Source organism: Notamacropus eugenii, chromosome 1 (genome assembly GCF_028372415.1).
Source record: "Notamacropus eugenii isolate mMacEug1 chromosome 1, mMacEug1.pri_v2, whole genome shotgun sequence".
Classification (NCBI taxonomy): domain Eukaryota; kingdom Metazoa; phylum Chordata; class Mammalia; order Diprotodontia; family Macropodidae; genus Notamacropus; species Notamacropus eugenii.
In genome coordinates, this window is record NC_092872.1 from 277,045,897 (window position 1) to 277,072,754 (window position 26,858).

The 26,858-nt window shown below is 38.4% G+C and overlaps 1 protein-coding gene across 4 annotated transcripts in view; it reads right to left on the reverse strand.

Annotated features, from left to right (window-relative positions):
* PRKG1 (protein kinase cGMP-dependent 1) overlaps positions 1–26,858 on the reverse strand; it is a 1,294,615-nt gene that overhangs the window by 43,776 nt on the left and 1,223,981 nt on the right. For all 4 annotated transcript variants that reach the window (XM_072628923.1, XM_072628924.1, XM_072628925.1 and 1 more), the window contains one exon: positions 20,488–20,584. In XM_072628923.1, the coding sequence (XP_072485024.1) occupies positions 20,488–20,584 (97 nt within the window). The remainder of the gene's footprint in view (positions 1–20,487; positions 20,585–26,858) is intronic.

Consider the following 26,858-nt stretch of genomic DNA (forward strand, 5'->3'; position numbering starts at 1 on the left):
CTTCATAAATAGTTTTAAATATGTTATTGTTTGTTTTCCAATATCTATGTAATATTTTTATATTAATATTAATGAGTAATATTGATCTATAATTCTTTATTATTAGCTAGTTTGTAGATCAAAACCATATGTATGGTATAGAAAGACCTAGGCAGATTTTGTTTTTTCTGTGTTATTTAAACCTTGTTTACATACAAAGAACAAATATTTTAATGTTATATTTTTCTATATTGTTAATATTAACCATCAGAAATATAAATTTGCCTCTGGGATCTTCTATAATTACAATCCATGAATTCTGATGTGTTGCTTGTTGTCAATTTGCTTATGATCCCCTCCCCAAAGCAAAAATGACCGCCAAACCCACCCCACTATTTTCATTTTACTCTGCCAGGATGTGCTTATATTCCAGCATCATTTACATGGCAGTGGATAGAGTGCTGGACATGGAGTCAGCAAGATTGGAGTTCAAATCTTGCTTCAGACAGTTACTAGTTATGTGACCCTGGGCAAGTCACTTAACCTCCATTTTTGCCTAGGTTTCCTCAATTGTTAAATGGATATAATAATAGCACCAATCTTCTAGTGTTGTGGTGAAAGTCACATGAGAATATTTGTAAACTATTTGGTCTAATGTCTGTAACATAGTAGACATGATATAAATGTTAGCTATTTACACACAGTTAGCATGGTAAAGTATAAACAAATAGAACTAATCTCAGAGTCCAAGGATTTGGTTCCAAATCCTTCCTCACATATAATGAGCAAATTGCTTAATTCCCCAATGCTCCAAACAACTTTTTAAATCAAAAAATTACAGAACAAATGCTAATCTGTATTCATAAAAGAAATCTCCATGCTTGAAGTTCTCTGTGCCAAGAAACTTACAGATTCCATCTCCATACATCCAAAACTTATGCTTAATGCAATTATTGTTTTGATAATATGTTCTTTGAATCAACACTATTTAACTTTTTATTGTGGTTTCCAGCTATTCTTGTATCTTTTTTCATATTCTTTTCATAAATTTCTATATTTATTTCATCATGTATAAAAATAGTCTTTAACATTTCTATTTTTCTGAATCTTATGTTGGGTTGTAGATAATTATGTTTTTTTTTTTTTAAGTAAAAAAGTATATTACACATCTTTTAAAAAAATTTCCAACATGCCTATGAAATGAAAGTTTTTGTTCAACATTTCATCAAGTCTATTTTGATTTTTAAATTTTGCTTGATTTTTTTTGGTTGTGTATGCCATTATTCCTTCCTCTCATTTTGTTCCCAAACAATTTCACTTTTCCTTCAAAATTTTAGTTGCTATCACAGGAACTGACTCTTTCTATATTTAATAATAATATGCTTTCACTGTCAATGAAGACACTTTTCACTGTTAAGTATGATATAGTCTTGAAGTTTATTTCAATATCCTTTAATATGAATTTAGCTTTGTCATAAATAATGATTGAAACTCATTATTTGTTGGAGTCAGCTAAAACACTGGAAATTTTAGCTCTTTTAGTATGTTTCCTGCAGGCTATATATTGTTGGCTTGGTTTTTTTAAAATTTTTTTCTCTACTTTTAGGAGAATTCAATCCATCTACATTCAAGGTTAGATTTTTAAATTACATGCACTATAATATTATTTTTTTTCCATTAAATAAGCAAAAACATTCCCTACCTAGTAGCTAAATTTGAGACAATGTATCTCTTTTTAAATTGTCTAGCCTCATTATTATAATGAAGTATATTGAATTTTGAAATAAGAGCTAGAGCTGAGTAGATTCAGTTGAATACAAGTATATTTTTGAAGAAAAGTCTGTAAACTTAAACTCAATTAAATAGGATCTATGGATAACCTTTAAAATTCAAGATTGCATTCAACTTTTATTTTGATAGATTTTCTTGAACTAGCCTATTTCATTAGTATTAATCCATTAATCCATTAATCCATTAATCCATTAATCCATTTCCAATTTTACCACACACACACACACACACACACACACACACACACACACACACACACACACACAGCCCTAAACACAATACCTCTACTTTCCACTCTTAAAATATGTATGATTTTTGACAGAATTCTACTTTCTTGTACTTGTTCTCTCCTCGATCATCCACTCTCCTCTGTGTCCCCACATTTTTTTCTTGTTACTTGATTTTGAATTTCACATCAGATGCATATTTCCTTGGTGACCCTGGAGAAGCCATTGGCCTTTGTACTTCAGTTTCCTTCTATGTAAAATGAAGGGCATAGACTAAAAACATTCCAATTCCACCTGTAAGATCCTATGATTTGTGATGAACATAAGAAAATTGTTCCTCTCTTTTTAACCCTATATTTTTTATAAATAATGATAATAGTAGTAGTAGTAGTTAACATTTATATAGTGCCAACACTACACTAATTGCCTTACATTTATTATCTCACATATAGATGATCATATATAAACATATATATGAATATATATGTGTATCATGTATTGTTTACATTTATGTTTCATGTTACATATAGAAATATATAACTACAAAGATAGACAAATATGTAAATTATATATAAATATTATATCTACATAGATCTGACAAGAGAGACACCACATTCAGTGACCTCATTAAAATAAAATCAGTCTTTTAAAAACCATTTGATGATGCTATATAATTGAATATCATGGACCATTACAATCTCCTAGGAATTTCGAAAAGGACAACAAATATACCGATAGCAGGCACAGATGAGCTATGGCTTATTACAAACATTTAATTACACATGGTCTCTCAAAAGCCTTTAGTTTTAATCTCTCATAGGTTATGCAGTTGCTTAAATACATCATTAAAGGGATTTATGATACTAAGGACAGAGATGGAGGAAAATAGATTAGAAGCTTAAGAGAATAGTTAGACAGCAATCCTCCGAGCAGAGGCACAAAGTGCTAGATTTTAGTCCTGCCTCTGACACTCACTAATTGTGTGACTTTGAGTAAGTAATTTAACCTCTCAATAAATCTCAGGGATTTTCTATGACTCTAGGCTTGAAGAACAGATGACATCTGCACTGGTAGGAGTTTCTTTCTTGTGATTTCCTTTGCTGAAAATTCCCTATACACCAACCAATGAAAACAGATCCAGCCCCCTCCCCATCTATCTGCATACACATATATGACCTCATTGTTTACTTAACTTCGCAGTCCTGAAGTTTATTTGTGTCTATTGGTTTTTAACCCTGAGGACTCTATTACTGATTTTTTTCCTCTTATGAAGCTACAGTTAGAGTTAATTCAATCAATGCTTTATTTCTTTCATGTCTCCTGTGGTGATTTCATTAAGGTGGTTGTTTATCAAGCCAACAAATATCTCTGCAGCTTTGTTTTCCTCCCCAAGGTGTTTTCAATGAGACAGTCATGGATCAAAACAACATTACTTTTATTTTTCTATCCCTCCATAAAATTTAAATTGAGTCGGTGATTAGTCATTCATAGCAAAAAGATTGCTTTGGGTTTACCTTGGTGATATACTTCACTCTAGGTATACTTGCATCTCATAAACTTTACTGAGGCTGGGTTATGTGTCTGCAAATTGCTGAAACTATTGTCTTACCTTTAAAGAGAGTACACTGAAGGGAAATGACAATCATTGTGGAAGCAGGGGATATAGTTCAAATCCTGATTGCCACTTATTGTGTGACTTTTGCAAAATTATTTTATGTCTTTGGGACTAGATGATAAACAAAGTCTATTCCTGTTACAAAGCTATGGATTTATGGTCATCTATCCAGTCTTCATAAAGTTAGTTTAGCTTTGCTGGGTAGATGACTTTGTGGTACCTTAATTTCTCTTGATTTTCTATAGGTCATATTGTAGCTCTTTCTGTCATTACTTATCTTGGATGAAAATTTTAGATTTTATTTATTTATCCATTTATTTATTTGTTTATTTATTCATTCCCTTATTTATTTGTTTGTTGCGTATGAGGTTTCCTCTTGCCCTCTCCCTTGGCTTCTTGGAAGATCATCTCCTGTTTGGTGTAGTCTGAAGTTTAATAACAATGATTTTGAGTGAATCCAGTGTGCAACCTTATTGACATCTTGTGAAACCCATTGATTGGTCTTCTTTCCTTTAATTTAAATAATTTTGGGGAAATTTTGAAGTTTAATTAATTGAAACATGAAAAACTTCACTTTTTGGGGTGAATTTTGATAACCCTTAGATTGTCTCTCTTACCTCTGTCCTTTTTGTCCATCACTTTTGCAGAGTTTCTAAGCATTTTTTTCAATTATAGGTTCTTTTTGGAGTTTGCTTTGTTGCTTCTTGTGTTGAGTTGCCATATTGTCTTGTAGGAGAAAAAACTATTTCACAGTGAATCTATGATTTTACTTCTGTTTTGCATGAATATTTCTCAAGTAGTTGAGTTTAATTACTATATTGTCTTGCTTCTTTTTTACTTTCAAATCTTCATTTATTTTCTTCATTGTGTTTATCATGAAAAAAATATGTCCTAATAATTTTAAGCTTCATCTCTACAAACTTAGCTGTCATTTGTTTTCTTCATTATTTTCTCCTAGTTTCTTCATTTCAATTTCCTTTGTTCCATAATATATATCTACTATTTGGGCATTTCTGTTTTGTTTTTGCCCTTGTGTTGTTTTCTTTTTAACATCATTCGTTTATTTTTGCATTTCCTTGTTTCACAAACAATTTTCTTTTGAAGATTTTTTGTTTTCCCTCTTCTCTCCATCTCTCTTTCTGTCTCTCTTTTGTTTGTTTTTGAGTAGGGTAATTGGGAGTCTTGCTCTCTTGTAGCATCTCAATTCATCATTATGAGATGAAGTTCCCTAGCCATAGTAAAATGCATCTTACACTCAGGACATCATTGTATCTTGCTGGAATGTTTTCGATTTTGGTTTTGTCCAACATGTTAATGATCCCTCTCAACTTTCTGTCATTTGTCAACTTGATAGCTAAGTCATCTATACTATCATCCAAATTATTAACAAAAACGTTGAAAATCACTGAGCTAAAAGAAATCCCTGGGGCACCCTACTACAGACATCCCTTCCAAGCTGACATTAATATACCCAACATCCCTCTTGGGGCTCATTTACTCAATTACCCACAACAGTGCATTACAATCTACTCTACATCTTTCCCAAAATAACAGGATGACACCATATAACTCATAGAAATTGAGGTACATTATTTCTTTGGCATTCCCACATTTTTGATGAAGGTATGAGCAATCAAATAAATTTGTTAGAAAAGTATATGAAGTGAGTTGATATATACTTGAACAAGTTAGTTGAAAAAACTTGAACAAGTTATTTCATGTCTCTGTACTCCAGGTTCCTCCTCTGTAAAATGCGAACTGTAAGTTACTTAGAAGTCATAAAATCTGTAATCAATAAATCAACAATAACTTAGTATTTATTTATTGTTGCTCAGCAGTTTGTCAGTTGTGTTTGACTCTTTGTGACCCTATTTGCTATTTTTTTGTTTTTTTGTAAAGATACTGCAGTAGTTTGCCATTTCCTTCTCCAGTTCATTTTACAAATGAAGAAACTGAGGCAGAGTTAAATAACTTGCCCAGGATCACATAGGTAGAAAGTGTCTGAGACCAGATTTGAAGTCTTGAAGATGAGTCTTCTTGACTCCAGGCCTAGTACTCTATCCATGATACCACTTTAATGTCATTAAGTTGTTACTGGCTTCATGTTACTTCATGACTCCATTTTCATTTTTGTTTTTCTTTTTGTTGTTGTTTTGGTAAAGACACTGGAGTGGTTTGCCATTTTCTTCTTCAGCTCATTTTACAGTTGAGGAACTGAGGCAAACAGGGTTAAGTGACTTGCCCAGGATCACACAGCTACTAAGTGTCTGAGGACAGATCTGAATTCATGAAGATAAACCTTTCTGACTTTAGCCTAGCACTCTACCCACTGAATCACCTAGCTGCCCATTTAGTATTTGTTAGGCATCTACTATATTTGAGACACTGTCCTAGGTTCCAGGGATAGAAATATAAAGAATGAGACAATCCCTACTTGTAAGGAGCTCACATTCTATAGTCTAAAGATCAGAGGTGATCCCCACTCCCTGGCAACTCACCGTCTAGTTGAGGAAAGAAGACTTACTCTTGTAATGGAGTCACAAACACTCTAAGTCCACACAGAAGTCCACTCAGTGTACTAACACTGTTTTTTTCTAAGTTAGTTATAGGGAGTTCAGAATACATTTATCATATTAAATACCTAACATCAAGAGGGAATTCTAGTTTCAGTGTGGTTCAGGGGATAGAACATTCACTCTTGAGTTATTCTAGCTACATCCTACCTGTATAAGCATGAACAAATTATTTCCCTTTCCTGGGGGATATTTTGTCAACTGTCAATTGAGGTGGTTTGACTAGATGGGTTTTGATGTCTCTTCGATATGATCATTCTTCACTTCTCTGGGCCTCACTTATACCACCTATAAAACTATGTCATCATACTAGGTTGCCTTTGTGGTTCCTTATCACTCCAAACCTACAGCCCTATGATCCTATAGAGCATACAGAGGTGAGACAGATTAAGGCATATTTGTATTTATTTGTATAGATTATTTAAATTCAAAATTGAGTCAGCATGGACACTTTTTGAATCAATCAGTCAACCAATAAGTATTTACTAGGTAAGGCATTCTTCCACTGACTCAGATAGCAGCCCCTTTCCCTCACAGAAGATAATCTTCATAAATTCTTATGGCTGACAGATAATCCCCTTTGGATTATCCATTGATGAACTCATTCAAATTTAGGTAGGTTGGTCCATGAAAAAGACAAATGATTGCTAAGTTTGTACTTGAATTCTTTCCATGCAGAACTGGATCCAAGATCATAGGCAGCAAGAAGCCAGGGCTGACTCCTGAAGTGACAGTGAGGCATTGGAGAAGGTTTCAACTTTTTTCTAGATATAAATGAGAGACCTCAAATCTGGCAAGAACTGACTTCCAATCATGCACCTGACCTATACTAACAATATACAATCTTGGGCAAGTCACATAACCTCCAAGAGGCCCAGGCAACACTTTAAGGCTCCTGGTTGCAGAGAAGGTGCTAATCAGCATCAGTAGGAGTTTCCTCATGATGAAGTTCTCTATATAAATAAAATGGCAAGTCTAGTCCCCATATCCACCCTACATATGCCCACTGTTTGTCAGTATCTTATCAGCAAGGTTGATGGATAAAAAGAAACATTAAACTTTGATAGTGTGCTGATCAGTGAAGTCTTAGATGTCAAATGGCTGCCAAAGGTCTTAGGTCCTCCTGAATCTAAATCCAACATTCTTTACATTCTACTGTGCTTTCCAATCTCTCTAATTTAAAAAAAAATATGAGGAAACTGAAGATATTTGCCTGAAGTCACATAGATAGTGCCAGAGCTTGGATCCCAGTCTAGTTCCAAACTTTGCACGTGGTGTTACTTGACATTACACCTGACCTTTAAGAAACTAAAGCTATCACTAGCTATTGATTGTTAAGATTCATTTTAACTTCCTTTGAAGACTAAGGTAAAAATGAGGAGTTAATGGATATGAAAATATCCATTTTCTTCATTTTAGCATCAAACTATTAACTGAGGAATAGGTGATATTTGGAGTCTCCTTGTAGTGTCTGGCCCTGGCTAGAGGTCTGGGGCACAGGACATCTGCTGGGCTTTTCCTCCCTGGCATTCATCTCTGTCACTCATTACATGTGGCCTGAGTGGTGACCCCGTAGTGATTATGTTTCAGGGTCCAGGGCTCCTGGCAATCAGCACTCCTGACGTGTTGTTTCCTTCTATGAAGTGCCTCCTCCCTGGGAAGTCCCTTCTGTTACATAACAAGGAAACCCAAGTGCCCCAGCCTGAACACTAGAGTTAGCACCTAGTTACTGGCAAGACGCTCTTCTTGGTCTTGTTCTATTTTTTCCTCCCTGTTTCATGCCTGTTGGGCTTTCATATACCCTATGAAGAAGCAGATTTGCAGAATGACCCCAGCCATAGGAATTATCTTCTTGCCCTGCCTAAAAGCAACAGTCTACAAAGATCATGGCAGACTGTTTCAAAACCACCATGATATTTTCAGCCTGAGCTATACGATCTGAGATTAAAGACTAGGCTGTGGCCTGTGAAATGCAAGACAATTCTCTCCCTTTACTTAGCATGAGTCAGGCTTTTTGTACCTCATTGGGGCTGCACAGTCTAGGAAAGCATTGGAGAAACTGGACCTGATTCAGAAGACTGCCCTGTAAAGGATCCACTCCTGGAAAGTCATAGTATCAGGGTAATCTTTCTTAAGGAAGAGATGGCTAACTGAGGAGCAGAGCTCTTTGAAAGTTATAGAGATTTATCACACAGTAGGCAGAAATGGAGCCAATCCACCTGAACTTATTAAGTACCAATCGATCATCAATCACCCATCATATATTTAGCACCTAATGTGTCACTCCCCTGCTCTCTCCACTTTGGCCACTACTTTCACTTCCTCTCCACCAGAAAATTAGACTCCATTTCTGAAACCACCCAGGAAACTGATGAACCACTGTCAGCCACATGTTCCTCTGTTCTAGGCCTTCAGAGCACACTAAGAATATGTCTAATTCTTCTATTTTCTATATTTGCCTGAAGTCACACAGATAGCGCCAGAGCTTGGATCCCAGTCTAATTCCAAACTTTGCACATGGTGTTACTTGACATTATATTTGACCTTTAAGAAACTAAAGCTATCACTAGCTATTGGTTATTAAGATTCTATGCCCCCTTCTATTTTCAGTTCCTTTTTCCCATTAGAATGTAAGCTCCTTGTGGGCAGAGACTAACCACTATGCTTTTATTTCTATCTCTAATATTTAACACAGTGCCTTGAATATACCAAGTACTAAATAAATTCCCTCTCTATTCTATCTATGTCTCTCTTTATCATCTCTATTTAGCTACCTACACCTCTCTCTGTCTCTCTGTCTCTCTGTCTCTGTCTGTCTGTCTGTCTGTCTGTCTGTCTCTCTCTCTCTCTCTCTCTCTCTCTCTCTTTCTCTCTCTCTCTCTCTCTCTCTCTCTCTCTCTCTTTCTCTCTCTCTCTCTCTCCTTCTCTCCTATATATGTGTCAAGCACTATTCCAGGTTCTGGAAATATAAAAAAAATGAAGCAGGCTGTCCCCTCAAGGTACTTACATTTTACATTCAAATGATGACAAATTGAGAGACAAAATTTTATTAGCAGGAGTAATTTTTTAAATACGACTGTCCCCAAGGCTCATTTTAAGACCTGGTTTTCTTTGGTACCCCTGCTTTTTTTTTTTTTTTTTTACTTCATCTGAAGCATAATATATTCTACTCCAACCTTTTACTTTTACCCTGTGTATATCCCCCTGTTTCAAACGCGTTTCTTGTAAACAACATATTGTAGGATTATGTGTTTTGGACCTAGTTTTCTTTGAGAAAAGATGCTATGCTCTCAGAGTTTTTGTTGAATTGTTAGAGAAGAGGAAACAGATATCACATTAACTGATTTTATCACCTTCTCCTTATCTGGTGGTTACATTATGTGAATAAATGAGGATAATAATTCAGGACTTTATGTGTGTGTGTGTGTGTGTGTGTGTGTGTGTGTATGTGTGTGTGTTGAAAACAGATATAGTATAGTATAATGGGCTTGCGGCCAGGAAAATCTGGGATAGAATTCAGCTACTGACGTGCTAACTGACCCTGAGTAAATCACTAACTTGCTCTGGGCCTCAGTTTTCTCATATATACAATGGGTAAAACAATCCTCATAGAGTCTTGTTCATAAGGTTTTGTGGAACTCAAAGGAGGTAATGTATGGAAATCCCTTTGAAAACTCAAAGCGTCAAATAACTCTGAACTATTCTAATTATAGAATTTACTGCCACCATTTCTGACTTTTTTTAGTTTTCTAGTTTTTTGCCACAAAATGGAGGTAGCTGAGGCAGGATGGGCTTGTGAGGGCTTGGTAAGAACAGCTGAGTTGGAATGACCTGTGGCTTATGGGAGCACTCGGCTTCCTCTGCAATTATAAACTGGAATAATTTGATACCAAGACGCTTCACCATGCTGGTTGCCATCCTTGGGACACTCTCTGACTTACTGATGCCTTTTTTGAGCCCTGGCGCCAGCCACAGTGCCCAGGTTGAATGGAAAACTCTTGGATGTGATTTGACTAGGACAGAGGAGAGCAGGGCTCTCATCTCTTTCACCCTGAATGTTCTTCCTCTTCCTGCACAGCCAAAGGCCCTATTCCTGATGCTGAATAGAATGATCAGTGCTCAGGAGGGCTTGATTTCCTTTTCCATCATTGCAATGACTGTGTATAGAAATGGAAAATAGTCAGGCTTCCAATATCATTTCCTTAAACTCATTACCCATGTGCTCTTCATGTGTTCCAAATTCCATAGGAAGGTAAACCATCATTTATTTCTAAATTAAAATTTAAAGGCTTAAAATGAAAGAGAGGGGCAGTATGGTATAGTGGATGGAGGGTGAGCCTTGGAGTCAGGAAGAGCTGGGATCAATCCTGCTTCTGACACCCACTGGCTGTGTGACTCTGGGTAAGTCACTAACCTCTTTTCTCCTTAGGCCCCTTTATATGACTGCAAATTGCAGGGAGATACCATTCTGCCTGGTAATTTCTGCATTAGATATTCTTTCCCTATAGCAACTATATCATTGGTCTAGTCAAAATACTGAGTCAAATCCACTAAAGGATAAAATCATGCTCCTCCCTCCCTCTCTGTCTCTGTCTTTCTCCCCTCCCTCTCTTTTTCCTCTCTGTTCTCTCTCTCTCTCTCTCTCTCTCTCTCTCTCTCTCTCTCTCTCTCTCTCTCTCTCTCTCTCTCTCTCTCTCTCTCTCTCCCTCCCTCCCCTCCCTCCCTCCCTCCCTCCCTCCCTCGCCCCTCAAGATTCTTAGCATCTCCAAAATAGATTTAGGAATAATGGTTTGCTTATCATATGTAAAAATCAGGTGCTTTATGAATGATGCTTAGCCTAGAGCCTGACACATTTTGTTGTTGCTCAGTGATTTTACAGTTGTGTCCAAGTCTTCATGACCCCACTTGGAGTTTTCTTGGCAGAGATGCAGAAGTGGTTTGCCATTTTCTTCTCCAACTCATTTTACAGATAAGGAAACAGAGGCAAGCACGGGTAAGTGACTTGCTCAGGGTCACACAGCTAGTAAGTGTCTGAGACCAGATTGGAACTTTGGAAGATGAGTTTTTCTGACTCCAGTGCTGGCACTCTATCCACTACATGGCCCAGCTGCCTATCTGGCACATAGTTGGTGCTTAATAAATGCTTACTGACAGAGTGATTAAATATCCATAGACCAGTCTTAGAACTTGGAACAAGATTGTTTTCAAAATGTTACCTAAACACTCTGGGAAATCACAAAATCCTAGAATATTAGTAAAGCAATCCTTCAGCAAGCATTTATAAAGTACCTACCACATACTAGACCTTATCTATGAGTTGAGGATATAAAGACAACAGTCTCCCCTTAAGGAGCTTACATTCTACCTGGGCTAGACAACATATAAGCAACACTGGGTGCTAATCATAATGAATACCTGGAGGTGTCACATTTTTCAGATTCCCACTGCATATCTTCATTGGACTGGAATAAAAAGCCATATTTTAGGAAATTATAACTTTGGACAGTGTGAATTTAAATTCCCAGGTCACTTGAAGATACTCATTATTCTCATGAATCTGGACCTAGTTGTATATGGAGTGGGAGGCATTAGAGCCAGGGAGGAGGGCATCAGGAAGGCTTTTTGGAGGAGGTAGCATTTTATCTTAACTTTGAAGGAAAGTGAGAATTCTAAAGGATGGAGGGAAAGGGGATGGAGAATGAATACAAGGGAAAGGAAGGGAATAAATAATCATATAGTGCTTATTCTGTTCTAGGTACCATGCTATGCCAACTACTTTTTACAAACATTTCATCTGATCCTTACAACAACCCTGAAAGGCCATGCTATTCTATGGTTTAAAGAAAGTGGGGCAATCAGAAGTCAAGTGACCTGATTAGGGTCACCAGTTTGTGTCTGAGCCTGCATTTGAACTTGGGTCTTGTCAACTTTCGGCTCAGTGCACTATCCACTGTAGCACCAGCTGTCTCAGGAAGGCCCAGAAGGGTCATCTAATACAATCCTCAGACCACCCTCCATTTCCTAGATTCTTTGAGGGCATTATTAGGTCCGTCACCATTCTGGTTACTTTCTTCTGGACATGTTCTATTGGTCTCTGTGTTTCTAAAAGTGAGCCTCTTAGGACTGAATAGAGGACTCCACAGGTGGCTGACCACTGCACTATATATACATATATATCAGAATATTTACCTTTTTGACACTATTTTTATTCATGAGCCATCTGGATGGTACAGTGAATAGAGTGTTGGACTTGGTATAAAGAATATCTGAGTTCAAATCCAGCCTCAGACACTTACTAGCTATGTGATCCTGGGTAAGTCACTTAACCTTGTTTACCTCAGTTTCCTCATCTGGACAATGAGTTTGGGAAGGAAGTGACAAACCACTCCAGTATCTCTGACAAGAAAACCTTAGATGGGGTCACAAAGAGTTGGACACAACTGAAAAATGACTAAAACAAATTCTTATTGAATCCATGGTGGCATTTAGTGATTCCCTGACTTCTTTTTTAAGCACATACAAACCACCAAGGATCAAATTCTGCATAAAGTTCATCCAACTCACTGGCCAGACCATCTCCGTGAGGTACTACTTCTGTTCCAGCTCTTTATGCGGGAAAGAAGAACCCACTCCTGAGATGCCAGGCTCTAATTGGTGAGCATTCACTTAATCCGATCAACAGTGCCATTCATTGGTCATCAATTTAGAATTACAAGGGACTCTAGAGATCATCAAGTCCAGACTCCATAGATAAGGAACTCAAACACAGAGAAATCACATGATTTATCCAGGGTCACACAGGCAGGAATGCTTCTGAGTTAGGACTCCATATCCGGCACTGTGTCCACTATAGCACTTAACGTCCTATAAATTCTGAATCAGGACATGCCAATCAATTGCCCAATGACTCCAATTACCATTTATCCTGACTGACGTGTCCAGAACACCTCTCCCCTCTAGGTGATGTCTTCCTCTATTAGAATGAAAATCCTCCTCCCTTGTTTGCTTTAGCAAGATTTCAAGATCTTGGAAGTAGGGAGGGTTCTGAGTAAGAATAAGGTCCACAATGTGACTTTTCTGGGGTGTGGCTAATGCAAGGGGTATCCCTAGAGCTTATAGGCTGAGTGGCTGCATTACGTGACTGCTTAATCAATGATTTTCCATTCATTTATCGATGTTCAGGGTTTTTTTTTTTTTTTTGTCTCTAAGTTTAAGATAACTTCTATTCTTTTAAAGGCTCCGTTTGAAAATTTTCTTGAAAAGGACACATTAAGCAAACTAATATGTTCCTAATTTGGGGGTAACTCTGAGCTGAAACTGCTCTATAATACAAAAAGTGAATGAAGTGAGTCATTATCTCTTTGAATGCTTTTTTCAATATAAATACCATTGAACAACAGATAATCTCTGTTACATGTAGGAAGAGATGAGCATCTAGTTAAGATGCTTTTCAAATGATGAACGACACCTGCTTTACTATAGGTTCCCAGAAATTTTACTGGAAAGAGATCTTACAACTGGACCAATTATAAGGCATTCAACATTACAACAAGTGAAATGAGAAATTCAGGGTAAAAACAATTGGTACATTGGATTGATTTTAATTTCAATAACCTTTTAAAGCACCTACTACATGCCAGGTTCTCAATCCTCGGATGCACTGATTTCTAGGGTCTATATGAGAGCATTTCTTCAATGGCTCAGTGTGTGGTCCAGGCTAGGTTAGGTAGGTGAGAGGAACCCTGCCAGGGCTGATGGATGCAGAGGAAAGGTTCTGGCAACCATGAAGAGGATGAACAATGGATTACACTGGAGTAAGGGGGAGGGCAGGTGGGAGGAGAGAACATCTCGGTCACAGAGAATTTCTGAGATCATGAAAGTAAAAAAGATCCTTCACGATTCTAAGGCCCAAGGTATGGCTTTTATAGGGTGGAGCTAAAGGCAGGGACATGTTCAGAGTCCAAAGAAAAGAATGCTTTAGTTTGAAGGAAATTTAAAAAAATAACAATTTAAGAGTGATTGCTGACATGCTAGAAAGATGATTCTTGCTGAACTTAGAACATAGTGGTACTGGGTTTTAGTTACTTTGAATTGCACAAAATTACTTTAGAATGTAAGTTCCTTGAGGAAAGGGTCTATTTCCTTGTTCTAGTTTTACCTTTTTTTGAGTCCCCTGAACTTAGTATCTTGTATATAATTAGTGCTTCGTAAATGCTTGTTTGATAAATCGATGTTCAATCAGCATTCTGTAACTCAGAAGAAATTTATTAAGTTATCAAAACAAGCCCAGGAGAGATCCCCTTAGGAACTCACTGTTTGCCCTTCTAAAACCAGAGACATTCTCAGACATTAATAAACTAGTTATTGGATTTCTTATGGGTTTGGACTCCAGTCTCTACCCAGCTTGTATTTCCTCATCTGTCTCCAAACCATATTCCCTGCCCTGTTCTGTCCCCCAAATATCTGGTATTTACTTAGTGTCTGCTTGTCAGTATACATAATATATCTCCCCAATAGAATATAAGCTTCCTGAGGGCAGAGGATGTTTTGTTTTTATCTTTGTTTCTGCAGTGCCTAGTACCATCCTTTGTACATTGCAGACACTCAAATGCTTTAGAATTGATTTGTGTTGAATGGGATGCAAGTATATAGTGTGATAAACATTTACTTAGCACCTATTGCATGCAGAGTGCTGTGCTAGGTACTGGAGGAAATACAAAATTTAGATATATTGTGCCTGTGCCATCACAGAATTTCCAATAACGCAGATAACTATAAAATGAGCCTTTACATTATATGTGCCTTAGAATAGGGAGTTAGAAAGCAAAGTCTTCCTTTGCTTGAGTCTTAGGGCCCTTCTCCTTGCCAGTGCCAACCTCTGTACTTATGCTCTTGATCCCATCCAATCCCTTTTCCTCCAAGAGTTTATCCCTTTAATCATCCCCCCCCTCCCTTAATTTTCAGTCTCTCCTTATACACTCATTCTTTCTCTCTGTCTACTAGGCTGCACAGATAGCTTTTAGCCTTAAAAAATATATTCCCTTGACCCTTCCATCTTTTCAAGTTGTCTCTTCTCCATTTCACAGCAAACTCCCAGAAAAAAAAAAGTTAGCTAAGTTCCTTCCCCTCTTCTCTCATCTACCATTTGTTTCTCCCCCTCTAGCAACCTGGCTTCGATGACCACTACTCCAATGAAACTGCTTTTTCCAAGGACACCAACAATTTCTTAAGTGATGAAACCCTTGGCTTTTTTCTTAGCCTGAGGGCTTCTTGAGTGCTTTGCAGAACCTGGCATTTTTGATCAAACTCTCCTTCAGGATGTTTTCTCCTGATTGGGTTTTTGTGAAACTGCTTTCAAGTGGTTTTCCTCCTATGTGTTGTTCAGTTCTGACTCATTCTCCTGTTTGGGTTTATCATCCACTCTGTGTAGTTATATACAAGATTTCTTCTCTGTGCGCTCTCCTCTTGTCTCACTGTTTTCTTTTGGTAATCTCCTCAGCTCCTATGAGTTCAGTGATCATCTCTATGCAGATGGAAAATATACATATATTCACATATACTATATATAGTGTTTACATATATGCATATGGTTGGTTGTTGTCCTTCATTCTTAAAGAAGACCAAAATGACATCACTATGATAAACTTAAGTTTCAGTGTGTCCAACTGTGACTGATCAGACCAATACAAGCTCAGAATGCTCTACCACAGATTAGGCACGGATAGTCCAAGTGAACATTTCATGTGGATTCTGCAAATTTGTGCATCCTATGTTTATTTTGTGCTGTCTCAATTCTGCTTTGCTCATAGGGCACAGCACCCTTTCTGATGTGGGCATGCCATGCTGAGTGGTCCTATGCCGGTGTCTCCCATGTTCCACAATCAAATCCAAAGTTCATGAGAGAGACCTTAAAAGTGTCCTTGTATCTCTTCTTCTGACCATCATGTGATCACCTGCCCCATGTGAGTTCTCCATAAAATAGTCTTTTTGGCAAGTGTGCATTTTGCATTCGAACAACATGGTCAGTCCGTCTGAGTTGTGCTCTCTGAAGCACAGTTTGAATGCTTGGCAGTTCAGCTCAGGCAAGGACTTCAGTGTCTGGTACCTTATCTTGCCAGGTGATCTTCAGAATCTTTCTAAAACAGCTCAAATGTGTATGTATATATGTATATATGATATGTCTTTCTGTCTATTTTCAGTCTCTCCTTTGAGTTTTAGTTCCAAATCACCATTTGCTCACTAAACATTTCCAACCGGATGTTTCATAAGCATCTAGATATCTCAGACTCAACAAGTCCAAAACAGAATTTATCATATTTCTCTTGAAATCTACCATCTTCTTAAATTACTTATTTACACTGAGGGTACCACCACCTCCCAGTCACTTAGGTTCTTAATGTAAGAGTCATTTTTAATACTTAAGTTACGTCAAATATCCAAAAAATCACCAAAATCATATTGATTTTATCTTATCACCATTTCTTACATTTATCCTTTTCTATTTATTCACACCAAAATCACCCTTGTCTAGCTCCTCATCACCTGTAGCCTAGACTAAGGGTCTCTTCATTGGTCTCTCTGCATCTAGTCTCTCTCCAATCCCTCCTTCACAAAGCTGCTCTATTGATGTCACCAAAACCCAGGTATGACCATATCACTGTCAAATTGGAGTAATTTCTATGGCTCTCCACTGCCCTTAAGATAAAATACAAAACTCTCTGTTTAGCATTTTTAACTCCTTACTTCCCTATGGATATCTCTTTTACCTTCTTGTTGTCATGGAGAAACTTCTGTCCTGGACCTCAGTGACTGGTCACTGACTCTCCCGGACCATTATTTCAGGAATGTCCCAGCCGCCAAGCTTACTTTGTTCTTGTTCTCTGGCTATCTCCTTTCTAACTTTTTTGCCAAGGAGAAAATTTTGCCCAGGGACTCTACTGACCTAAATGGTGATAGTTTCTATCAGACTACTACATGAGGAAAGTTCTGGCCATCATACTGAGTTGTGGGGAGTGAACTCCCTACTCTCCAGAATACTCCTTCATAGTTTCATTCACCATCTTTTTGCTACATACCATCCTCTCTCTTAAGTTTTGGGGACCATGAACCATTATTCTGCTCATGCTGTTGGGTAGGATGTGTCACTTTAGTCTCCAATGTCTCCTTTCACCATCCCTGGACTTAAGTTCTCCTCCCTGGTCACCATTTCCCTATAGACATTTTCTCTAAAATTAAAATACAAACTCCTTTATGGCAGAAAATGTCTCATTTTTGTCACTGTGCTTCCAGTGCCAAGTATATATTGTTGTTTGTTGTTTAGTCATGTTGGAGTCTTTGTGAGCCCTTTTGGGGTGTTATTGGCAAAGGTACTGAAATAGTTTGACATTTCCTTCTTCAACTCATTTTACAGATGAGGAAACTGAGACAAACAGGGTTAAGTGATTTGCCCAGGCTCACACAGTAAGTATTTGAGTCTCTATTTGAACTCAGATCTTCCTGACTCTCTCCACTGAACCACCTAAGATGACTTGAAAAGAAACTTTTCTCTTTTTGAGACATGATCAGACCACCTCCTTTTAATAATTATGGAATGAATTAATATTTGTAGATCATAATAAAAGCAGAATTTTTGAAAAATAAATCCAAGATACTAAATCTTCTCTAAATAATAACTGCTATTTAATAAAGTGTTGCAAAGAGCTTGACAGAGATGATCTCATTTGAGCTTCATAACATCTCTGAGAGTTAGATTCTACTAGTATTATCATCCTCATTATATAGATAAGGAAACTGAGACTCAGAAAGGTGAAAAATGAGAGGAGCGAATTGAGACCCAGTCTTCCAGGCCTCTTACTCTATTCACGAGACTGTACTGTCTCTTGAAGGAGGTATTACAATGATGATTATCATTATTCACATTGGAAAATAGGAAAATTGACCAGCAGGGAGGATATGTGACTTGTGTTGGGTCCCATGCCTAATGAGTCAGAGGTGAGATTGGAACCTGTTTCCTGTCTCTCAGTCTAATGCTCTACCAAGTGCACTATCCCACTGAAGGCATTTTCCATTTAAGCAAAAACAAAGCTTGAGAAATTGGCAGAATTTACAAGTAGCAATTCTAGTAAATCTGCTTAGATTCATGATAGCAAATTTAACCATGAAGCTAGAAATGTTACAGGAGAATTGTAAAGCACTTTGCACAGTTTTAAGGGAGTGTTTTGATGTAAACACACACACACACACACACACACACACACACATCGTATTTGGAATAGAGAGCATGTGGATTTCAATCCCACCTTTGACTCTTACTATTTAACCAAGTGACCTTGGCAATACACTTCCCCTTTGAGCCTCAGTTGTCTCTTCTGTTAAATGAGAAGGGATAGCCTCAGAGGTCCCTTCTAGCTCTTAACTGATGATTTTAAATGTTAATTGAGTAGAGCATTTCAGTTAAGATTTCAAGCCATTGCTGCTTGGCCCTAAGAGAGATGAACAGCTTGTAGCCAATGCTGTCCTCAGGAACTGCGGCTAAAAACAGCTGGTGACTCCTAGCTTTGGGGGAAAGGACTTCCTCCATCCTTCCAATAGCAACGGGAACTCTGTTTACTGCACTGTATACAAGTCACAGGAAGGCTCAACACACTGTATTGGTATCCAATGTCAGGGGCTTCTCTGGCCTCAGCAGAGAGAGGAAAATGAATCTCTGCTTTCAAATGGAGTCTAGTAGCTTTCATAGCCGTGGTACAATGGGTAACTCCTAGAATTTTATATTGCCTTAGTTAAGATAGTAGGTGTGAGTTACTTAGATCACAGCCTAAGAAATTAGAAATATATCATAGCTTATGCTCTTGTGCAGTTTATGGTCCATTCATGCCTTTCTTTCCATTAAAATAAACTATTTCTTATCACCAACAGTGATAAATGTTTATACTTAATGGTATGGCAGCTGTAAACATAGAAATACTTTTCTCATAACCACCGAGACCCACATATTTAAAACTGTCAAATTCAAGGGTCATGAAATCATTGGAGCTATAGCTGGAAGGGACTTTGATATTCTAATCTGATTCTAATAATTCTAATTATAGAAGCCCAATGAGGGAAAGTGACTTGTCCACAGTCATGCAGGTCACAAGTAGCAGAGCTGGAATGCTATGCAGGTCTGCCAACTCCAAATGGAAAGCTCTTTCCTCATTCAAAGGTCATCTGATTATGACAAAGAAAGAAGAGGGGCCCCATTTGTAGAAGCAAAAAGGACCTTCAGAGATCATCCAATTCAAGTCCTTCCTTTTCCAGGGGATTAAGCTGACATGCAAAGAGAGCAAGAGAACCCCTTGTGGTCATGGTGGGACCATGTAATGAGTCGTTCTCACTTGAGTGATTCTCAATGCATCTGATCTATCAATAGGACATAGTGACATTTTTGTAGCTGAAAATCCTAGGTGGAAAATTGGAAGGGACTTTGAGATCATGGAATGACTCCTTAAATCAATGACAATCTGTAGCAGTCTCCTCCTTCTTTAATGTTATAATGACACTGAATTTGAAACTGGATCATCTGACACAACTTATCTCAACCTTTGGTGAGATAATAATAGCAAAGCCCTTAGCACACAGTGCCTAGCACAGAGTAATCTCTATATAAAAGTTAGCTCTTGTTGGTTTTCATTATGAAAATGATTACAATGGCACTTTAAGGTTGACAAAGCATTTTAATAGCTCAGCCTTCATATAGCACTTTAAGGTTGGCACTGAGCTTGACCAATAATAATTCATTTTCTTATCACACCAACTCATATCACTCCCACTTAACAGAAGATGCTATTGAGGCAAATAGAGGTTCAGTGACTTGCCCAAGATGACCCAACTAGTAGGTGCTTGAGCCCAGACTGGAATTTCAGTCTTCCTGATTCCAGAACCAGCATTCTATCCACTGAACCATCTAGTTCTGTGATAACTCTCAGAATTTCCTAAGCACAGGAAAGCTTTAAAAACAAATAAAAATAGATAAGTCCCCTCCCCGAGCAGCTAATTTCACATTTCATTAACAAGTAGGAAGTCCTGAAAGGTACTTAGGTGTTTTTTATATTGTAATAATTTCTAATGTAAATCTGCCTGCTGAGCTATTGCAAACTTGCTAGATTGAGCTGTTATGACTCTGTGAAAGGAAGGAATCATTTTGAAAATCATCAGAGGAGAGTTTTTATTTAAACAAAACAAAACAAGCAATGAACCAGCCTTCCCAGCCCCTAACCCCCAGCATAAGAAGTCAGAGAATAAAGAGCAGTGGATCACCTACCAGCTCAACTCTTCCAAAGCCTCCAACTCCCAGTGTGTCGATGATGTTGAAATCGGACAGCTTCAGATTGGCGAAGAATGCCCCTTCAGCTTCATATCTGGATTTTTTGATGCGAAAAAATGGAAATTTCTTAGAGGTGCAAACATGAGTGCCCCGGACAGAAGTACCTGAATGACATGACTGGAGGACAGGGTTTACCTGTTTCAATTCCATCTTGTCTCTTTAGAGCCCACCTTTTCTCACACTCATAGTTTGGTCCCCTTCAAAAAGAGTGGTCTTTTTTTGGCTTTTCAAAGTAGCAAAGGACAAAGCACCCCCAATGCGTCAGTCATACACCTGTCCTCACCTCCAGGTCTCAAGTGAAAGTTACAACTCGACATTTTCTCTCAGCCTTGTTTTTTCTTTTGTTACTTTCTCTCTCTTTCCCCACCCTTGCCTTTCAGTATTTTGGATGAAAGAGCCTTTCAGGAGTTTCCCTTTTGCACAAGTTGGTAATAGCTTCTACACATTTTGAAATCCCTGAGGTCTCTAAAGAGAAATCACAGTCAGGTTCTCTGAAATCAGATCCTCAAAGCTGTGGGTCGAGGTACAAATGCCTGCGAAGGATGATTTCAAAAGCATATTAGGATGCCAAAAAATAAGTAAAACCCCCAAACCAACTCTCTTCCTTTCTCTCTGGTTTTAATGCTTGTTCAGAGAAGATGCTCCTAGCAAGGGAACCCAGGATCGTAGATGGCGCATGGACAAATGGACTTGGGGATTCCGAAGCTTGCCTCCTCAAACATGCACCTCAAGCTCATGTCAATGACAGAAAAAAGCTTCCCATGATCTTACCAGTGAATGTGAGTTGCCCAAAATATCTGCTTGCTGGAGGCTCTGGTATTTTTAGAAAGGATAGGAAGGCATATGGATGAAGGGGATCCTCCCACTTACTGAAGCCAGGGCAGGGAGGCATTTAGCTGTCTCACAAGACAGATGGCTTTTCACAGTCCAATGTAACCTGTGCCCTTCAGTCTCTGGAAGACTTACTACTGTACAGACCTTCAAGGGACCATTGAGAACACACATTTCTAGAACTTGTTAGGATTTTTGAAGATCCTTCCTTACCATGACTCCATAAGGAAGGGAATGTACATAGCATTGTGCCCCTTTTACAGATGAGGAAAACAGAGAACAGAAGTGACTTTCCTAAGGTAAGGACTTGGATCAATATCTTGACTTTAGATCCTTTAGGCTAATCCTGACAAAATACTGAGCAGGAACATTCAGAGCGAGACTCATGAGAACATTCAGTTGGCTTTTTCAGTTTCTAAATCCTAACCATCATTCCTCATTTAGATCAATTGCTCTAAAGTTTGATCCTCATAATATCCCTGTGACTGTATTTTTGGAAATCAAGAACTCTTTTACTTCAAGAGGATAAAATGGTAGTACTAATCCAATGGGTGACGTAGATAGGTAGAACAAGTATTATTATCATCATTGTACAGAGGATGGAAGGAAGTCTAGAGGTTAGAAGAACTTGCCAAGAGTCATATATAACCGATCAATGCATTAGAGGATTTGAGGATTTGAGCCCTAGTCTCTCCTTCCTCCAGATCAATAATCAGGAATACTCGTGAGTGCACATTTTCCCTTGTATGATCACTTCCCTTTTGAGGAAGTCAAGTACATGGCCCAGTAGAGGGCATCCCAGAAGGCAGAACAACTTGGGAATGTTGGCTTTGGCATCGCTAATAACCAGTTCTTTGCATGTCAACTTCATTTTACAGAAAGGGAAACCGAGGTCCATAAGGGAAGTGAATAACACCCACATGGGAAGGTTTGGCTTTGCCCTGGGCAATGTCTCAGCCTCTCCTCTTGACAGCAGAGTTCAGAGGCTTACATTTTTGCTTGGGCAATAATATCTGACCACTTGTAATAAGATGGGATTACTTTGCAGTGATGGAATCTAAGCAACAAATGGGCATTTCTGGCATTCCAGCTGACTCTGTACTTTTGGAAAACTACAGGCTTTCTCACTTTAAAGGGAAAAAATGGCAGCACTCAATTAAACAGATGCATGTGCAAACAAGTTATGGACATCCAAAGGCTCCTACTGCCCCAGACCACATACATGCAATCAGGAATTTCTTGGATAACTGGAGACATAAATTCTTATTGGCAGTGAAGTTGAATATTCATCCTATACATTTACTGGGATGTATCCTGCTGTGCAGAAGCTGTTCTCTGATGAGAAAAGACTCAATGAATGCATTCAGACTTGTAGGACAGCAGGCTGAGCAACAAAACTGGTTTAATGTCAGCATGGTATTATTACATGTAATGACAATTAGAAGAATGGAAACAGCTAATTAGTACAATGGATAGAGCACTGGGCCTGGAGTCAGAAAGGCATGAAACACTTACTAGCCATGTGACTCTGGGCAAGTCACTTAAATTCTGTCTCAGTTTCCTCAGCTCTAAAATGGGGATAAGAATACTACCTTTCAGGAGTATCAAATGCAAAAAGTGATTAGCACAGTGCCTGGCATATAGTAGGTACTATATAATTTATTTCCTTATTCTCTTCCCTTTTATATACTGCTTTAAGGTTTGCAAAGAATCTTAGATATAACACAGAGTGTGTTATAGGGGACTTTATTAAGAGGGATGGGTCACTGTCAGCTTCTCCATGGAAGACTTCATGGAGAAGGTAGCCTTTAGTTGGATCATTTGAGGGTTAATAAAATCTTTAACAGGAGGAATTGATGGGATAGCACCCTACATAAATATAATCACCAATAAAAGTGGTATTCCTCTTTCTATTATCTACAAGAGGAATGGGGCAAGTATGAGAGAAACAGTATTAGAAAGAAAAGAGATACACCTGGGACCTCATTTTGGTCTCAGTTTCTTAATCAATAAAATAGAAATAACAATTAGGAAGACTAAATCAGATAATGTATTTAAAGTGCTTGGAGAACCTCAAAGTGTTATAGAGATTTCAGTCATTATTATTACAATGATGATAATTTGGAGTCAATCTTTATGTACTTGGAGGTTTTTAGCTTTTGTGTTTGTTTTTTTTTAAATTTTTTATTTTTAAACTAAATTTCCTAAAGAGCCACCAGGATCACACAGATTTTCATCTCTTTTTCCCATACTCTCTGTGAGATGGAACACTAGGAGTCTTTATCAAATCCCTCAGTTTCTCTGTGCTTTGACTTCTTCATCAATAAAATGTAGGGCTGGATGACCTCTAAGGTCCCTTCCAGCTATTGACCCTACTTAGGGAGGGGAATGACTTTAATCCTGCCCCCTCAGTATATAGAAAATTTGAGTGACTTGCCCAAGGTCACCAGGCTAATGAGTAAGGGAGCTGACATTTGGACTCAGTTCTTCTGATTCCAAATATAGCACACTTTCCTTGTGACACATCAGTAATAAGCCTTTGTTAAGGGCTAATTATGTGTCAGGTGCTATGTTAAATACTGGAACCACGTGAGAGCTCCTGGCTAATCTTTCAACAGGATGACAATCTCATGGCAATCAAGGACAATGGATAGAAGACTGGCCTTGAAGTCAGGTATATGAGGGTTCTAATCTTGCCTTTAAAACGCAGTAGCTTTATGACCTTGGCCAAATCACCTCAACTATCAGTGACCCAGGAACCTCTTTGAGACTACAAGTCACAGATAACTTTCTGATGTGCGTCAGAAGAGGGAGCTTTCATAGTTCCCTGCGCTAGTGGACCTGCACAGGTTTGTCCCCTCCTCGCTAAAATAATTACTCAATGCTGGCTGGCCTAGTTCGTAACTTCTACACAGAACCAAAGGATGCCCTGCTTATTAAATACCTCCTTTGCTGATTTCAGGAAGCAAGACTCTATCCATTTGTATTTGGTCACAAAATTTGAATCTGAAGAGTTCTCAAAGACTTATAAAATAATCTCCATAGCAAGTCAGCCAACTAGTTGTATTGATAATGCATTTTTGCTTATTGTTAATATAATTTTGCTTCTTAATGAGATCTTCTCCATCCATTAATGGCTCTGCCTATTAAGGGAAATTTGATTAGGGAAGATTTGTAGGAAGGTCCACATCTTTTGTTAAAGAGGCACTGGTTCTCAAGGGTTGTGATGTTCTCTGGCTCTGAAAAATGTATAAATACTCTGAGATGAGGTTTTATTTTGGGACTTAGTTTTGGAAGAAGGTTTGTATGGCAGATGGGACTCTGGGAAGCTACTGGGCAGCCCCCCGGCTTTGAAAACGCATGTGGTGGTCATTCTCTTTCTGGTAACTATGTATGTATGTAATGGTCAGACATTTGAAAAAATGTCTGTTGATTTTGATTTCTCTGTATTTTCTCTGAAGTTAAGGGTGGTGATTTTTCCCTCTGAACTAAGTGAATGATACATGTGATTGATTAATGTGATTGTTGAACCCTCAAAAGTTGCCTTTCCTTCTAGAAAAGCAAATCTAAGAACCTGTGATAGCAGTCCTTCTTTATATGTCAGGGTCCTTGCTTTTACACTAGTGCCCATCAGTCTTCATCTGAAGACATCCAATGAAGGGGAAGCCATGACACCAGAGAAGGACATTCCTTTCTGGGGTAGCCCATTTCACTTCTGGAGATTTCAAGTGGATAGAAAGTATTCTCCTTCCCTCTCCCATGACACCTGAGTGGGGCATTCCCTTCTGGGGCAGCCCATACAACTTCTGGAGATTGCAGGTTAGGAAGTATTTATCTCACCCTGGTGGCAAACCTAAATTTGTCTCTGCACCTCATACTCTCTACTCTTAGTGCTCCTCTCTAGAGCCAACAAGAACGAGCCTAATGGCTCTTCCATCTTTTCCATGTGATGGCCCATCAAACTTTTGGAGACAACAATCATGGCACCCCCACCCCCACTCAAGTCTTTCTAGGATGAATATCCACATTCTTCCTCTCCTCTAGTCATATCCCTCATTACACACCTCCATGGGAGGGCATCGCCTTTCAGTGAGATCAAGGATCATGGAGTATTGAAAGAGGCTCAGGATCATAAAAGTTTTTATAGAAAAGGACAGACTAGTCCTTGAATGACAGTCCTTCCTGCTCTGTTAAAAAACCACAATTAAGGGCCAATGGGGCAAAAGGAAACTCTCTGGGTTGCTCTTAATCTCATGTAGTCCACTAGAGGTCTGTTCCAATAGTTTTCTAGAGACACCAGGAAGATGAACTTCTTTATATTACCAACACCTAAAGGTCCCTGCCATGTGTCACTGTGGGGCTTGTTGGTTCTTAGAAACCGTTGTGTCTCCCAGCAGCATGATCTTTTCATGCTTTCTAAGGGTGGTAAAAACTCACAATAGGACCACAAGTTTGTATCTCAAACTACATCTGGTAGAGGTGAGTCAGAAAGAACAGGGTAAAAATCCTATCTTTGACACTTACTAGGTTTGTGACCCTGAGCAAATATTTGAATATCAATTTTTCCATCTGCAAAATAAGGATAATGATAGTATCTCACAGTGTGGCTGTAAAGATCAAATGAAGCTAATATATGTAAAAATTTTATAATCCTTAAAATGCTTTATAATTGTGAGCTATATTTTATTACTGGGGCAAAGTTTAGTTCTTGACCACTAGGCAATGGTACGCAGTCATTCTTAGTTAGCCAGCTAATTTCTGTTCTGTAGAAACAATGATTTGGGGATAAGTGTGCTACTCCTGGTTCTTCTACGGAACCTGCTCCTCATTCTCATTTCTGGAGTCACCATCTCTGTTCTACTCCCTTTACTGGGAGTGTCCCTCATTACTCTATCCTGGGTTTGCTTCTGTCTCTGAGCTATTTCACTTGATGATCTGTCTCATCATCTCCACTGGGTTTAATATTATCATCTTGATGCAGATGATTCTCAATTCCAACCCTATTCTCCTGAACTCTAGACCCACCTCACCAACTTCTCCAGGGTTGGGGAACCTGTTGTCTCAAGGCCACATGTGGCTTTCTAGGTCCTCAAGGGTGATCCTTTGATTAAATCTCAACTTCACAGAACAAATCCTCTTCATAAAAGGATTTGTTCTGTAAAACTTGGATTGGCTGCACCCAAGGACCTCAAAGGCTACATATGGCCTCAAGGCCGCAGGTTCCTCACCCTTGGATTAGATATTTAAAACTGGATATCCCAAGGATCTCAAACCTAATATGTCCAACATGGAGCTCATTGTATTTTCCCTAAAACACTGAATCATCCAAACTTCTCTATTACTGCCCTTGACACCAACCCAGGTTTACAACCTCAATATCATTCTGGACTCCTCACTTTCAGTCCCCTGATAGATCCAGTAAGTTATCAGACCTTATTATTTCTATCCCCAGAACATTTCTCACAATCATCCCCTTC